Here is an 18,219-nt window from a genome sequence, read left to right as displayed (position 1 = left end):
GAGAAACCCCCCAAATACAAGTAGCTTGTAGCGTCATACCCAAGAATACTCTATGCTGTAATCGCTGCCAAAGGTGCTTCAACAAAGTACTGAATAAAGGGTCTGAATACTTATTTAAATGTGAAATTACTTGTCTTTTGGTATGTCAAAATTGCTTGAAATTTATCAAAATATGTTGTAGACAAAATAATGAAAAGTGCAGTCTGGTAGCCTCATTAAACAGAAAAAGTTGAACAAGTCATTGCATGTATAGCTTATTTATTTACTGACTTGAGACTTGACTTGAAAAAACGGGTGACTCTACTCGACTTGACTTGCTTTAGAATGCACGACTTGGACTTGACTCGAGACTCAACCAGTTCGACTTGGGACTCGAATTGAGACTTGAATGATAGTGTATTGATCCCACCTCTGACATCCTCCAACCTATCAGAGTTCTTGCAGTATGAACTAACATCTTGTCCATCCAATCAAATGATCAGAGAATTAATCTATTACTGAAAGCACAAGCTAGTGTGCTGAGAAGTTGACTTAAAGAGAAAGACACTAGTTTAACTGTTTTGAAGAAATACATTTCTTAAAAAATTAAGAAGCAGCAGAGAGATATATTTCGTTGTATTTTTTTAATTCTTAATTTACCCCTTTCACTTACTTAACTAATGCAGCTAATTTAGCCTACTCAACAACCTGACTGAAACAGAGAGGAATGCTATTTATGTTAGCTAGCTGGCTAAGGCTTTCCAACACTGGAACTCTTCAAAGTCAAGGTAAGCTTTTGGTTTTATAAATATATTGCTACCTGGGCCCGCTGTGGTAACTGCTAAACTGCTTGCTGTACACTGTACTGTGTAATTGTACACATGGCTTGGATTGTGGGTTTACTAACTCATTAGTTATAGTTTAACGACTATAACGTTAATATGGTGACAACGATGTAGGCTGTGTAGGGGTTAGTGGTTATGGTATGAAGGTTTGGCTTGGATAGGTTTTTGTGCCTAGTCACAGACAGCTGTTGAGTTATAAACTGAAGTCCACAAGTGAAGGAAAAAGGTGAGAGAAGGAGAGCGCGTAGATGCGAGAATTAATTATACAACGAGCAAAGTGATGATGCTGTATGTGGCTGCTATGAAAGTGAACTATGTGTGCAGGTGATCAGGGGAGTATTCATTCCGCCGGTTCTGTTACAAAACGTTTCTTAAACGGAAGCAAACAGAATGAAATGGGGAGGGACATACCTGAATTTGTCCAATAGAAACTATAGTTTTAGTTGCAAAACTGAACGTTTTCTAACTGCTTGGACTAATGATTACACCCCAGATCAGATAGATACAGGCAAGAGTGTGCAAGGCAGAATTGAATGTGAATGTGATTACTCCAATTTGTCTCTAGACCTGTGCACCTACGTTATAAACGTTCATTTTTAGGCTAGGTTGTAGCAACCTCATGATGGGTATAGGGGCAATTCGAGTATCATGTAGTAGCCTAAGCCTATCGATGTTCCATTGAGCTGGGTGAAGGGAATATGAATGGCAGTCATCCAATATGCTGTAATCGAAATAAGGCCATGCTCATAAAAAATTTGTCGCTCTCCCTAATCTTGAATGGCACCAACTGCCACTGTTGGAGCTACAGTGGTTACTCTGGGTCACCCATGTCCAGGGTACGTCCACACAGGCACACGGTGCTGACCATCACGGCAGACAGAGTCATGATGACCAAGAGAATGGCCCACCAGTGAGTCTGCAGAAGACAAGAGCACAACAAGTCAAACACTTACCCACTTTAGTTCCAATCTGCTATTGTCAGCTGTTAAATAGTCAAAACACCACTGCAATTTACTTTAATTCACATTGACTTGACGTGTTCTGTTCTTCAAGAACCCATTTGTTACAGGATGTTAGTCAGCTAGAATTCGTTATGTGTCACACTCATTTGGATGGAACCAATGGGTATGCAGTAGCCGATTCATCTGTGGTATGGAAACACTACTATTGCCATTTCACAGCCTAATAACCATTAACTGGCATGGCTCCCAAACCAATTGTGTGAGCGGTAAATCTAAGCACTAGTAGGTGTCACCATCTCACTAACTCAACATGACGCACATGAACAGATCTTTTAAATCCCTGTGGGCATTCCTGATTCGCTGCGCTTTCTAGCAAGACCAAAGCTCAAAGCCAACTGAGGCTGGAACATCTGAACGAAGAACATCAACAGAGGAAGCTTTCTATTGTCGTGGCCAAGTTTTGAGAATGTTTTGAGAATGACGCAAGTATTAGATTCCACCAAGTTTGCTGCTTCAGTGTATTTTTTGTTGTTGTCAGATGTTACTATGGAATACTGAAGTATAATTACAAGCATTTCATACGTGTCAAAGGCTTTTATTGACAATTACATCAAGTTGATGCAGAGTCAATATTTGCAGTGTTGACCCGTCTTTTTCAAGACCTCTGCAATCCCTGGCATGCTGTCAATTAACTTCTGGGCCACATCCTAACTGATGGCAGCCCATTCTTTCATAATCAATGCTTGGAGTTTATCAGAATTTATGGGTTTCTGTTTGTCCACCCGCCTCTTGAGGATTGACCACAAGTTCTCAATGGGATTAAGGTCTGGGGTGTTTCCTGGCCATGGACCCAAAATATCGATGTTTTCTTCCCCGAGCCACTTAGTTATCACTTTTGCCTTATGGCAATTATGGCAATTGTTAGTCACCAAACTGTTCCTGGATGGTTGGGAGAAGTTGCTCTCGGAGGATGTGTTGGTACCATTCTTTATTCATGGCTGTGTTCTTAGGCAAAAATGTCAGTGAGCCCACTCCCTTGGCTGAGAAGCAACCCCACACATGAATGGTCTCAGGATGCTTTACTGTTGGCATGACACAGGACTAATGGTAGCGCTCACCTTGTCTTCTCCGGTCAAGCTTAATCCCGGATGCCCCAAACAATCAGAAAGGGGATTCATCAGAGAAAATTACTTTACCGCAGTCCTCAGCAGTCCAATCCCTGTACCTTTTGCAGAATATCAGTCTGTTCCTGATGTTTTTCCTGGAGAGAAGTGACTTCTTTGCTGCCCTTCTTGACACCAGGCTATCCTCCAAACGTCTTCGCCTCACTGTGCGTGCAGATGCACTCTCACCTGCCTGCTGCCATTCCTAATTCCTGGCAGCAATATCCTTGCCTGTGAAGCCCTTTTTGTGCAAAGCAATGATGACAGCACGTGTTTCCTTGCAGGTAACCATGATTGACAGAGGAAGAACAATGATTCTAAGCACCACCGTCCTTTTGAAGCTTCCAGTCTGTTATTCAAACTCAATCAGCATGACAGTGTGATCTCCAGCCTTGTCCTCGTCAACACTCACACCTGTGTTAACGAGATAATCACTGACATGATGTCAGCTGGTCCTTTTGTGGTAGGGTTGAAATGCAGTGGAAATGTTTTTAGATAGATAGACGACCCCCTAAAGCACAACAAACATATAACAAACCTTTATCCACTCAGCCAGGTCATCAAACTCATCCAGGTCTACCAGGTGGAGAAAGGAGTTCTTCAGCCTGGCGATGGGCCCGTCAGCGTCCAGGATGCGACACACCTGGAACATGTCGCAGTAGCCCTGCTTGGCTGAACACGGTGCCCCGGCAACCAAGGCTACACGCTTTCCCTGGAAATGCCTGGTCAAGACAGAGGATGTGGTGCTGGCGCAGGTTGCAGGCTTGTCTGAGGTGAAGAAATACAGTGAACATTTTGTTATAGATGAAATGATTGAGTTTACTGAGTGGAAAAGCACATGCACACATTTGTAACTAAGCTCCTTATCCTTGTTAAATTGAACTTTTACACAGCACGTCAGATGTTCGAACAGAAGGATGTATTATGATGGGAACCTCAAAGCAAATGTTTTTTCCCCAATCATAAACACATTTTTTATTTTACTAGGCAAGTCAGTTAAGAACAAATTCTTATTTTCAATGACGGCCTAGGAGCAGTGGGTTAAACTGCACTGCAGAACGACAGATTTGTACCTTGTCAGCTCGGGGATTTGAACTTGCAACCTTTCGGTAACTAGTCCAACTCTCTAACCACTAGGCTACCCTGCTGCCCCATTCTCCAGATCTAAGCACATCAGAGGAAACGAGGGTGAGGGAGGAGAAGAGGGATTGTGCTGTCGTGTCTTTGGCTATGCCGGATTAAGTGATATGATATGCTATTCTATAAAATAATTTCTCCGTAATTAATATTACCTGATTGAGCTAATCATGTAAATGTAATTAACTAGAGAGTCGGGGCACCACGAAATAATATTTATAGAGCTGTTATCTTCCGAATAAACTCTTAAAGACCTAGTAATATTTTACATCAATAGCAGTCAATATTAATCGTCATTCAGTCTCATCTGAAAATTGTAAATTCTTGGTTATCTGCACGAACCCTGGCTAACAAGTTGAATCAGCAATACAAAATTGGGTTTCATTATTTATTTACTAAATACCAACTAATCACACAGAATTACATATTCACAGAATGAATCATACCTTGATTACAAATTACGTCAGAAAGGAAAACGTCCCTAGCGGGCGGAACAGATATGACAGCTGGTTACACAAAAGGAAAGGGCTGGGTTTGAGTGAAAGAGCGGGAAGACTGAGGACCAAAGGAAGAAGCTGTGCTATCGTAAATACAGTACTTTATGCATCCTAAATTACCGGCCATTTGGAAAAGGAAAATGCAATAAATATTTACTCTGAGCTGCACTTCGGTAGGTTGGTGGTAGATGGAAGGCCGTGTTGCCAAACCGAGTCCTTTGTCCTTTGAAGAATGTCTCTGATGGTCAATTGGATACGTTGTAGTAACGTAGTTGTGTGATAGACGGGATACTCTGTCTGTTCCTTCCTAACCCTCATTTGCAGCTGCTGTTGCTAACTCAACGGCTAGGAGGTATCACTTCTGTAGTGAATAAGAGTTCAAAGTGCATACCATTCGCAACCAAAGCTCACGCTGATGTTGGCTTCGTTCTGCAGTTATTATCTGAACCATTCTGACATCAAACCGTCGTCCTCACATCCTCGGAACAGGAGGTTACTTTTTGTCAAGGCTTTATATAGTGGAGGGAGAAGGGTGTGTCTGAAAAGTTTTATAACCCATGACTCTTCACAGGGGCGGGCCACTGATTGAGCAGAGCCCTAACCTTATGAAAACCCAAATCTCTCATTTGGAAGCTAAAATTACATTTAATCTCTTCACCAATAATTTTATATTCAAACATTTAAATTGAACAACAATTCCATGTGAATCCGATAACTCTGATGTGTAGACTTTCCACTGTAGAGTTTATGTCATCCTATCATTGATGAGAATTGTCCCAGATGACAACCGAACTTACATCATATTCATTAAGTACCACCGCATATTTTCAATTGGTCAGATTACCAGAATATAGTTAATTTCCCCCCACCTTCTGATGTTCCCAGAATCTGTATGTTAATCAAGGGGTTTTCAAATTTCACATCAGTAGGGTAGAGAGAGGAAAAAGGGGGGAAGAGGTATTTTTGACTGTCATAAATCTACCCCCAGGCCAACGTCATGACAGTGCTTACCCGGCTGTTGACAGCACATGTGGCACTTTTCGTTTTTGGACTCTCCCAGACAGTCACACTGCTCTAGGCCGTACCTCACACACAGTGATTTAGCACAGTTCTGAGAAATAGAGGGAGAAATGGAGAGAAAAAGATAGGAGAGAGTGAAGGAGGGAGAGAGAGAGATAGAGAGATGGAGAAAGGGAAAAGGATAGGGGAAGAGGAGTGGAAGGATAGAGAGAGAGAGGGAAAGAGGGATGGTGAAATAGAGGAGAGAGGGGAGAAGACATAAAGAGAATGGATGAGCTCTAGCCTGGATGAGCTCTAGTACATTATGGCCACCAGTGAAGTCTCACAGACAAAAATGCAGGACAGGCCTGCTCATTTCCACAAATCCTAAACATCTGTATTCAGTTAACTTGGCTCCAGGCAGCCTCAGAAATGTGTTCTGGTCCAAATCTTATATTTCAATATTTATGCCCCCATAGAGAGCCATACGTATGTATTTTACATTGAAAAAGTTGAGCAATCTTCACATTCAGAACAACTTTCCAAACTCAGAACCCCATTTATCATCTGAATGGGTGAAAACATTGAGAAAATGTACTCAAATTGGCAACCAAGGACAACAGATCCTGTGAAAGTGGATACTGTTGACTTGGAATGTCGTCGCAATGAGACAGTGGGTGCAATGGGTGAAAATGTTGAGTCATCGTCTGGCCCTCCTACGGTGCTCACCCCGTTGAGACACACCCGGGTGCCCAGACTGCATATGGTCATGTTGGCCTTGGCCACAGGCTCGGGGCAGATGGGGGAGAGACCAGAGCAAATACTCTCCAGCTGACAGTCTGACTCCTCCTCACAGCTGACCCCTGACGGTTTCAAGACACACGCTGGCCCACAGCACAGACCCTGACTGGGACTGAGGGGACAGACAGAAAAACAAACAGACAGATAGACAGAGAGACAAACAGGCAGGTGGGCGGACGGACAGATATACAAAGAGAGACAATTACTGGGTGTATTGTGATTTACTGTTTTGTTTTTGAATGGTAAGATAGAGGTAATTATCCTCACAGCCACAACCACAACTCTGCTTTGACCCACAACCCCTTGGGTTGTGCCGTGGCGGAGATCTTTGTGGGCTATACTCAGCCTTGTCTCAGGATGGTAAGTTGGTAGTTGAAGATATCCCTCTAGTGGTGTGGGGTCTGTGCTTTGGCAAAGTGGGTGGGGTTATATCCTTCCTGTTTGGCCCTGTCCGGGGGTATCATCGGATGGGGCCACAGTGTCTCCTGAACCCTCCTGTCTCAGCCTCCAGTATTTATGCTGCAGTAGTTTATGTGTCAGGGGCTAGGGTCAGTTTGTTATATCTGGAGTACTTCTCCTGTCTTATCCGGTGTCCTGTGTGAATTTAAGTATGCTCTCTCTAATTCTCTCTCGCATTGCTTGCTGTTTGGGGTTTTAGGCTGGGTTTCTGTACAGCACTTTGAGATGTCAGCTGATGTACGAAGGGCTATATAAATACATTTGATTTGATTTGACAAAAATTTTCCATGGGTGATGTTATGTAACTCTATATAGAAATTACCCATAGAAACAGATCTAGAATCAGCAAATTGCAAAGGGACAATTTTAATCCTACTACTGATTTTAATTGCGAAACTTTGGAACCGAAGTTACCTGCACTTCTTGTCAGGTTTCAGGCGACACTGGATGCCCACAGATTCCTTGGCGCTGTGGCAGCAGAGGTCTGTCTCGTTGTGGCCCACGTCACACTCCTCCCCCTCCTCCACGATCTGATTCCCACAGATGGGCTGATCACTGACTGACAGGACAGAACACATATAGCCACACACATTAGCTCATCTCAACACTGCTGACTCATGTAGATGTCCTGTGGTATCTTCATAAATGATTGGAATAAATCAGATCCAGAGAGAGAGAGAGAGAGATACCCAGAGAGAGAGAGACACAGAGAGATACAGTGCCTTCAGAAAGTATTCATACCATTTGACTTATTCCATATTTTGTTGTTACAGCCTGAAAAATCGAAATTGATTAAAACATATTTTTTTATCCCACCAATCTACACACAATACCCCATAATGACAATGTAAAACACATTTTTATACATTTTTGCAAATTTATTGAAAATGAAATAAAGGTGTGAATACTTATGTAATTAGATATTTCTTTGAGTCAATACTTTGTAGTAGCACCTTTGGCAGCGATTACAGCTGTGAGTCTTTCTGTGTCTTTAGGAGCTTTCCACACCTGGATTGTGCAACATTCACCCATAATTATTTTCAAAATTCTTCAAGCTCTGTCAAATTGGTTGTTGATCATTGCTAGACAACCATTTTCAGGTCTTGCCATAGATTTTCAAGTAGATTTAAGTCAAAACTGTAACTCGGCCATTCTTTGTCTTCTTGGTAAGCAACTTCAGTGTAGATTTGGCCTTGTGTTTAAGGTTATTGTCCTGCTGAAAGGGGAATTGATCTTCCATTGTCTGGTGAAAAGCAGATACTTGTTGCCTTGTTGCAAACAGGATGCATGTTTTGGAATACTTTTATTCTGTACAGGCTTCCTTCTTTTCACTCTATTAGTTAGGTTAGTATTGTGGAGTAACTACAATGTTGTTGATCCATCCACAGTTTTGTCCTATCACAGCCATTAAACTCTGTAACTGTTTTAAAGTCACCATTGGCCTCATGGTGAAATCCCTGAGCCGTTTCCTTCCTCTCCGGCAACTGAGTTAGGAACAACGCCTGTATCTTTGCAGTGACTGGGTGTATTGATACACCATCCAACGTGTAATTATAATAACCATGCTCAAAGGGATAATAAATGTCTGCTTTTTATGTTTACCCATCTACCAATAGGGGCCCTTCTTTGTTAGGCATTGGAAAACCTCCCTGGTCTTTGTGGTTGAATCTGTGTTGAAAAATTCATTGTTCGACTGAGGGACCTTAAAGATAATTGTATGTGTGGGGTAAAGAGATGAGGTAGTTATTCAAAAATCACGTTTAACACTAATATTGCGGATGGAATGAGAACATGCAATTTACTATGTGATTATGTGATTTTTACTCCTGAACTTATTTAGGCATGCCATAACAAAGTGGTTGAATAATTTTGACTTAAGCTTTTCATTTTTAATTAATTTGTAAACATTTTGAAAAACATAATTCCACTTTGACATTATCAGGTATTGTGTGTAGGGAAGTGACAAAAAATTATACATTTAATCAATTAAATTCAGGCTTTCACACAACAAAATGTGGAAAAAGTAAATGGGTAAGAATACTTTCTGAAGGCACTGTAGAGAAACAGAACACTACATTCTATTGATGTCCTCTTTTCCACAGAGGAGGTCTGGTTTGTTTAGACCTACATGTAGAGCCTCACCCACAAAGCAGTCATCCTTCTTGACTTTCAGGACTCGGCTGATATGCTTGATGCTGCAGGGAGAGAACTTATCGTTGTTCTCCCGGACCTCATTGGTAGCGTGAGGGAACATCAAGAACCTGCCTTTCCCTCCAGAAGAACCCAGGTTCCCACAATCCAAACCTTCATCATGCTGAGAAGCAAATACAACACAGAACATAAAGGTTCTACTTCACAGTAGAATGAGCTCAAGAAGTTTTGTCTCCTTCTAGTACAAGATTATGGACATTGGGGCCCTCATATTCAAACATATTTATGTCAAATTCAATAATTTTCACCAGATGAAAAGGAAGTTATTACTGAACATCTTTTTTCATTAAAAGTAAAACTATTGGAGGGATTTGTATGGGGTGATTCTGAGAAAACAACTACTGAACTCATTGTTGTCACGTTCTGACCTTAGTTATTTTATTATGTCTTTGTTTTAGTACTCCTCGTCAGAGGAAGACGAATATCGTTACAATTGTAAAATAGTAAGAACAAATTATTATTTACAATGAGGGTTTGGCCTACCCTGGCCAAACCCTAACCCGGATGACGCTGGGCCAATTGTGCACCACACTATGGGACTCCCAACCACGGCCGGTTGTGATACAGCCTGAAATCGAACCAGGGTCTGTAGTGATGACTCTAGCACTGAGATGCAGTGCCTTTGACAGCTGCGCCACTCGGGAGCCCCCAAGATGTATCCTTTATTTAACCTAGCAAGTCAGTTAAGAACAAATTATTATTTACAATGACGGCCTAGGAACAGTGGGTTAACTGCCTTGTTTAGGGTCAGAAAGACAGATTTTTACCTTGTCAGCTCGGGGATTCGATCACAGTCTTAAGACTAAAAATGACTCTCTTTATTGCTGGATACAAACGCTTGTTAACTTAAATGAAGGTCATTTTAAGAGAGAGACAAAAGTGCTGTGTCACTGTTGGCCATGGTTCTGGAAGAGGAATACAATGTTCTCATAACAAACGACACACCCAGGACAGCACATATAGATACAGCCCTGAGGCCTTCTCTGAATCTCTCCAAGACCAACTTTCTCTGATTATCTACCAGAACAAATGACGAGGTCCGATCGTTCATGTGTTTAAATCTGCTGTTGAGATGTTAATATGGACTGGGATTGTAATCACTAAGAACAGTTTAAGGGGCAAATAAACTATGTGTAGACAAATGACTGAGGGCCCTTTGTTAGGTTCTTCTCTCACTCTTCCCTCTCTCTTCCCTCTATCTCTCGGAGGGCCATGCTGTCACATTAAGGATAGCAAGAGGGTTTCCAGACACTATGGGACTATGGGAGAGAATATCATTACCAAAGTAGGCCAAAGGCCTGGCTCCCTCTCTCCCCTCAGACCCCTTACCTCCCCCTTCCCCCTCATCATACATCTCAGGTGAAGCAGGCCCTCTGATCTCTCTGTGCCCTATCCCATCCTCCATCTGGAAACAATGAGGCATGCCTGTCAGTGGACCCGGGGTACTGCACCGTTCAGCCAAGAACCTGCTGGATTTATAAAAGGGCCACAGACCGACATGCTGTAGCAGAACTAATCTGTGCAGGAACGCCTGGGAAGAATCCATTGCTGCCTATGGAAGTGTGAATAACATCTCTGTGGGAGCAGGGTATAGGGAGGGGGATGGAATGTTGGCATTTGAGGCAGTGGGAGAAAGGTCGTAGATGGTGCTGCTGGTGGTTATGGAGGGAAAGTGGGTGTGTGGGGGGGTTTCTGTAAGGGGTACCAATAATGGGTGACAGGTAGCCTATCAGTTAAGATAAGAGCATTGAGCCAGTAACCAAAATCACCGAGCCGATTAGGTGAAACATGTGCCCTTGAGCAATGCACTTAACTCTACTTGCTCCTGTAAGTCACTCTGGATAAGAACATCTGCAAAATTACTAAAATGTAAAAATGTAATGTTCTGCAAACAACACTTTTGGTGAGGGAGAAAATGTAAAAATATAATGTGTAAGCTAGTGAGTGAGCATGTGCCAAGACTTTATAACATACAGTGCATTCGGAAAGTATTCAGACCCCTTGACATTTTATTACGATACAGCCTTATTCTAATATATATTCAATTGATTGTTTTCCTCATCACTCTACACACAATACTCCACAATGACAAAGCTAAACGAGATTTTTTTTACATTTTTGCAAATGTTTTAAAAATAAAATAATTTACACATTTACATACGTTTTCAGACACTTTACTCAGTATTTTGTTGAAGCACCTTTGGCAGCGATTACAGCCTTGATTCATGAGTGCTTAGGGTTGGTGTCCTGTTGGAAGGTGAACCTTCGCCCCAGTCTGAGGTCCTGAGTGCTCTGGAGCAGGTTTTCATCAAGGATCTCTCTGTACATTGCTCCTTTCATTTTTCCCTCCATCCTGACTAGTCTCCCAGTCCCTGCCGCTGAAAAAGCTCCCCACAGCATGATGCTGTCAACACCATCCTTCTCCGTAGGGATGGTGCCAGGTTTCCTCCAGACGTGATGTTTGACATTCAGGCTAAAGAGTTCAATCTTGGTTTCATCCAACCAGAGAATCTTGTTTCTCATGGTCGGCAAGTCCTTTAGGTGCCTTTTGGCAAACTCCAAGCGGGCCGTCATGTGCTTTTTGCTGAGGAGTGGCTTCCGTTTGGGCACTATACCATAAAGGCCTGATTGGTGGAGTGCTGCAGAGATGGTTGTCCTTCTGGAAGGTTCTCCCATCTCCACAGAGGAACTCTGGAGCTCTGTCAGTGACCATCTGGTTTTTGGTCACCTCCCTGACTAAGGTCCTTCTCCCCCAATAGCTCAGATTGGCTGGGAAGAGTCTTGTTGGTTCCAAACTTCTTCCATTTTAGAAGGATGGAGCCACTGTGTTCCCCAGATCTGTGCCTTGACACAATCCTGTCTCGGAGCTCTACGACATTTCCTTCGACCTCATTGCTTGGTTTTTGTTCTGACATGCAAAAATTTGTAAAAACCTGCTTTCTCTTCGTCATTATGGGGTATTGTGTGTAGATTAATTGTTATTAAATCTATTTTAGAATTAAGCTATAACGTAACACAAATACTTTCCAAATGCACTAATCATTAGTAATGCTGAGCGATTAGTGCTTTAGAGATTGGTTCGATTAATAAAAATCAATCACGGATTTCGGTTTAGATTCTTGTTTTTTTTATACATTGAATGCACTAGGCATTCTGTGGGTTGAATGCTGTAACAACACAGAATAAAACAATGAATAAAAGTCCCATGATGGTAGTGACTGAACATTACTGCTTATCACTTGTTAACCATAATTTATTTATAAGTTGTTGTGTATATTCTGTCTGCGGCTTATTCTGTCTGACAAAATCACAATTTTAGTAGCAAATAAGGCATAGTCTTTTGACTGCTGAATACCAACTATCAATCACTTAGGTCATTTATTTTTAGGTAGAGATACAGTACCTTGGGAAGCAACTGCTCACTGTCCATCTATCCCTCTACATCTCTCATCCTTCTGTATCTTTTATGTAGCAGGCTAAAAGAAACACTCAGACTGGACAAGTAGGTTTGCAATGGATTATGGTCATTGTAATTAATTACAACGGTTTCTGCTCTAAACTATGTAGAATATTGGCCTGTTGGAAATTACTGTCACGCCCTGACCATAGAGAGCCCTTGGTTCTCTATGGTGTAGTAGGTCAGGGCGTGACTAGGGGGTGTTCTAGTATGTATATTTCTATGTTGGTGCTAATATGGTTCCCAATTAGAGGCAGCTGTTTATCGTTGCCTCTGATTAGGGTTCATATTTAGTTAGCCATTTCCCCACCTGTGTTGGGTGGGATATTGTTTATGTGTAGTTGCCTGTGTGCACACATCATGATTTCACGGTTCGTTGTTTCTTTATTGTTCTGTTTTACGGAGATGAAAAATATGTGGAACTATACTCATGCTGCGCCTTGGTCCGCTCACTACGACGTTCGTGACAATTACAACTCCCTTTTACATTTCACAGTATGGGCTTGAGCTAAGTTATCTCTACAGAAACTGCACAATGTGCGCATAGAGCTCACATTAACAAAACCTAACGAAATTAAATTAAAATAATTAAAATAAATAATAATAAGGTCAATTACATAGGTAAATTAGTTGTTTAAAAACAAAACAAATGCCCATATTTTGGTTAATCGCTCAACACTATACATTAGTCAATAAAGACCAACTTTTATAACATCTGCAGCAGTGAAGTGGATCATTTGCTGATTTCTTCAGGAATAATGTAAACAGCCACGTAGCGTTAAGTGTGCTCAATACGTGGGAAATGCGGAACTGACAGATCATTGAGATTGGTCATACTACATATACACACACAACAAATCCTGTTTTACCAAAGGCCTTCCTTACAACAACAAAAAATACACAAAAAAACACGTGGTTTTTGGACAAGTGTGAAATTTCACGTTAACTTTTGACGTGTTTTTCCTTCACGTTTATTTTCACAAATGTCTGCTCTCCCATCCAGGGACTGACCAGGACCTACCCTGCTAAGCTTCAGAAGAAAACCAGCAGTAGAATATAGGGTGCTATGTTGCTGGAATGAATACACTAAAACTTGCAAATGAAAAAAAAGGCCAGGGTAACATAACCAAAGAGGGAAAATTGCAGGAAAGAAGGAGGCGTTTTATTTCATTATGCTATCATAAACATTTTTAAAAAGCACTGAAAACTATTTTTGGGTATCCATTTACAATTAATTTGTGCTTGCATTGTAAAATCACAGCTAGTTATGATACAACCTGGATTCGAACCAGGGCGTCTTTAGTGACGCCTCTAGCACTGAGATGAGGGATGAGGCTGGAGAAATGCAACCAATCTCAAATCAATAGACTACACTATGGATGCAAGGAGAAGATGCCATCAATTATATAACAATTAGAGTTTTAACCATGGTTTAAGGCTATACAATGTTTGTATACATTTACTTTGTTTATAAACATTGGCGTGAATGTTTTCTTTCATGTGAAACTGCAGATTTGAATTTCACATGTAAAAATCTAATCTGCAGTTTCATACATGAAAAACTTTCACTCGTGACAAAGCAATTCCACATGTGAAAGTGAGATTTTCACATGTGGAGGTTTCTTACATGTGAACCTGCAAATTATATTTTCACGTGATTAATTTTCATATGTGAACCTACAATTCCAAATGTGAAAGTGAGATTTTTTTTTACCATGTGAAACGGCATATCTGATTCTCAGATATGAAAGTCTTAACATGTAAAACTGCAAAAACATGAAACCATATTATTCTCCTCACATGTGAAAACTTAAGCTCAACATGTGAAAACAGCTATTTCACATACTGTCTGAACTCCAAAACATAAGAATACCTTTGAGCACAGGGGTTCAAATCCTGCAACGAATTAATGCAGAGAGCTGCAACACGACCGCTACAACAAAAAAGGTCATGTGATGAAATGACATGTATCCGTAAAATAACACCCAACATCAGTAAAATAACAAGTAAAGGAAAGTGCTAGGACTCCAATGGGGGTAAAACATTAAGGATAGCCAAGGGTGATACTGTCCAGAACTCACAGGGGCGCCAAGGCTGTGGCCCAGTTCATGGGCCAGGGTGAGCTGAACGTGTTGGGGGGGCAGGTACTGGCCGTAGTTCTGCAGCGTGATCAGGCCCGTGTTCAGACTGGCGTTGCTACCATCCCGCATGAGAGTGTGTCGCGAACAAATCCCTCCCCAGTTCCCTGAAATATAAGGGAAAAGTAAGGAGAGTAAAGATAAGGTATGAATAGGGTCTAGACTTGATACTATCATTTAGGTGAAAGGGCAATTTCCTTGGCAGAATGTAGACAACATGTTCAGCGCAGTAGAAATAAAGCGTGAGAAACCTCAGCTGCACTGGGTTGCTTAAAGTCATGAACGTGTTAGTTGTTACTGATGTGCCATTTCTACTGTAATAGCTGTGTTATGGCTGTCCACCCTTCACTATATTGCTTACAGTATAGGTTGCATACGTGACCTTGACCTTTCTCTTTAACACCACAGGCCCGTATTTATGTTTTATTGAGGTTGTCCCCAGCCCCCTAAATATCAATGAAAGTATGGACAGTATGGACGTTTATCATATATGCACAGTCACTTTAACTATACATTCATGTACATATGTGCATGCTACCTCAATTGGCCTGACCAACCAGTGCTCTCGCACATTGGCTAACCGGGCTATCTGCATTGAGTCCCGCCACCCACCACCCGCCACCCGCCAACCCCTCTTTACGCTACTGCTACTCTCTGTTCATCATATATACATAGTCACTTTAACCATATCTACATGTATGTACCACCTCAATCAGCCTGACTAACCAGTGTCTGTATGTAGCCTCGCTACTTTTATAGCCTCGCTACTTTTATAGCCTCGCTACTTTTATAGCCTCGCTACTGTTTCTCACTGTCTTTTTATTGTTGTTTTTATTTCTTTACTGACCTATTGTTCACTTAATACCTTTTTGCACTATTGGTTAGAGCCTGTAAGTAAGTATTTCACTGTACGGTCTGCCTACACCTGTTGTATTCAGCGCACGTGACAAATAAACATTCATTTGATTTGATTTGACAGGCCAGAAGGCAGGCTAAGTTCTCACTGGGGCAGATAAAAGCCTCACGGCCAGATGGGTCTGTGTATCGGTGACTTGCCTTAACTTGTTGGCTTATATAATGCTCCTGCACTGCATGCGATCCCACCAGCCACCAATTACAAACAGCTGGCCTTTTCCTCACAGAATGCTGTATTGTGACATCATCTTTCAGCTAGCCCACCACTCATTTCAGAGAGGCACGTTTTGTTACAGTATGTGGATCGTAGAAAAGCTTTGGTCATGAAACTGACATGGGCTATAGGAGTTGGCTTTAAAAATATATATATTTTTTGTTTATTTTATTTTTTCAATGTAACCTTTATTTAACTAGGCTTGGCTTCACAGTATTTAACTAGGCTTGGCTTCACAGTATTTAACTAGGCTTGGCTTCACAGTATTTAACTAGGCTTGGCTTCACAGTATTTAACTAGGATTGGCTTCACAGTATTTAACTAGGCTTGGCTTCACAGTATTTAACTAGGCTTGGCTTCACAGTATTTAACTAGGCTTGGCTTCACAGTATTTAACTAGGATTGGCTTCACAGTATTTAACTAGGCTTGGCTTCACAGTATTTAACTAGGCTTGGCTTCACAGTATTGAACTAGGCTTGGCTTCACAGTATTTAACTAGGCTTGGCTTCACAGTATTTAACTAGGCTTGGCTTCACAGTATTTAACTAGGCTTGGCTTCACAGTATTTAACTAGGCTTGGCTTCACAATAGGCACTAGATATATTTGCAAAGGGGCACAGCCACTATTGCCACAAGCAAAGGATATTTGCTAGAGGTGGTTATATTGAGCGAAGGACAACACTTATGTCCAATTATATTGTTCCCCAGGCAATATAACCACCTCTAGTAATACAACTCCCACTACTACTACTACTACTACTACTACTACTACTACTACTACACTACTACTACATTACCATTATAGTCATATACACTGAGTGTATAAAACATTAGGAACACCTGCTCTTTCCATGACATAGACTGACCAGGTGAATCCAGGTGAAAACGATGATCCCTTATTGATGTCACCTAAATCCACTTCAATAAGTGTGGGTGAAGGGGAGGAGACAGATTAAAGAAGGGTTTTTAATTCTTAGGGATAGCCCCCCTTTTCAATTTTCGCCTAAAATGACATACCCAAATCGAACTGCCTGTAGCTCAAGCACTGAAGAAAGGATATGCATATTATTGGTACCATTTGAAAGGAAACACTTTGAAGTTCGTGTAAATGTGAATTGAATGTAGGAGAATATAACACAATAGATCTGGTAGAAGAAAATACAAAGACAAAAACAACCAGTTTTTTTCTACCACCATCTTTGAAATGCAACAGAAAGGTCCCAGTTCCAGCCATCACTCTGAAATTGTATGAAATTGTTTGGTGCACAAAAGGATAGTAATTGCCCATAATTCTGCACCTTTGGATAGTTGTACTTCCAATTTTGATCATCATATAATTTGCGTGAAGAGAAGGCGGAGAAAAAGCATCCGGAGGGCGGGCTGCCTTCTGAGAATTCGTAGGAGATCGAATAAACCCCCACTGCTTTCCATTCTGCTAGCAAACATGCCATTTTTGGAAAATAAAATTGATGACCTACGGGGAAGATTTAACTACCAACGGTACATTCAAGACTGTAATATCTTATGCTTCACCGAGTCGTGGCTGAACGACGACATTATCAACATACAGCTGGCTGGTTATACGCTGTATCGGCAGAATAGAACAGCGGTGTCTGGTAAGACAAGGGGCGGTCGACAATGTATATTTGTAAATAATAGCTGGTGCACGATATCGAAGGAAGTCATGATAAGCTATAGACCCATCTATCTACCAAGAGAGTTTTCATCTGTATTTTTTGTAGCTGTCTACATACCACCACAGACTGATGCTGGCACTCAAACAACACTCAATGTATTCCGCCATAAGCAAACAGGAAAACACTCACATAAAGGCAACGCTCCTAGTGGCCGGGGACTTTAATGCAGGGAAACTTAAATCGGTCTTACCAAATTTTTATCAGCATGTTAAATGTGCAACCAGAGGGGAAAAAACTCTGGACCATCTTTACTCCACGCACAGAGACGCATGCAAAGCTCTCCCTCGCCCTCCATTTGGAACATCTGACCATAATTCTATCCTCCTGATTCCTGCTTACAAGCAAAAATTAAAGAAGGAAGCACCAGTGACTCGATCAATAAAAAAGTGGTCAGATGAAGCAGATGCTAAGCTACAGGACTGTTTTGCTAGCACAGACTGGAATATGTTCTGTGATTCCTCCAATGACATTGAGGAGTACACCACATCAGTCACTGACTTCATCAATAAGTGCATCGATGACGCCGTCCCCACAGTAACCGTACGAACATACCCCAACCAGAAGCCATGGATTACAAGCAACATCCACACTGAGCTGAAGGCTAGAGCTGCCGCTTTCAAGGAGCAGGACTCTAACCCGGAAGCTTATAAGAAATACCGCTATGCCCTCCGACGAACCACCAAACGGGCAAAGCGTCAATACAGGACTAAGATCGAATCGTACTACACCGGCTCTGATGCTCGT

General features: G+C 41.6%; 1 protein-coding gene across 1 annotated transcript in view; it reads right to left on the bottom strand.

Moving 5' to 3' along the window:
- The window catches only part of si:ch1073-396h14.1 (disintegrin and metalloproteinase domain-containing protein 10), a 57,333-nt gene continuing 39,114 nt past the window's right edge, over positions 1-18,219 (bottom strand). Inside the window, exons 9-15 of the mRNA XM_021579496.2 lie at positions 14,592-14,755; positions 8,985-9,156; positions 7,257-7,401; positions 6,312-6,495; positions 5,595-5,694; positions 3,488-3,717; positions 1-1,740 (exon numbers count right to left, since the gene is read on the bottom strand). Of these exons, the coding sequence (XP_021435171.2) occupies positions 1,636-1,740; positions 3,488-3,717; positions 5,595-5,694; positions 6,312-6,495; positions 7,257-7,401; positions 8,985-9,156; positions 14,592-14,755 (1,100 nt within the window). The 3' untranslated portion in view covers positions 1-1,635. The remainder of the gene's footprint in view (positions 1,741-3,487; positions 3,718-5,594; positions 5,695-6,311; positions 6,496-7,256; positions 7,402-8,984; positions 9,157-14,591; positions 14,756-18,219) is intronic.

Source organism: Oncorhynchus mykiss, chromosome 1 (assembly GCF_013265735.2).
Source record: "Oncorhynchus mykiss isolate Arlee chromosome 1, USDA_OmykA_1.1, whole genome shotgun sequence".
NCBI lineage: Eukaryota > Metazoa > Chordata > Actinopteri > Salmoniformes > Salmonidae > Oncorhynchus > Oncorhynchus mykiss.
The sequence above is the reverse complement of the archived record's forward strand: the minus strand, read 5'-3'. Positions and strand labels throughout refer to the sequence as shown.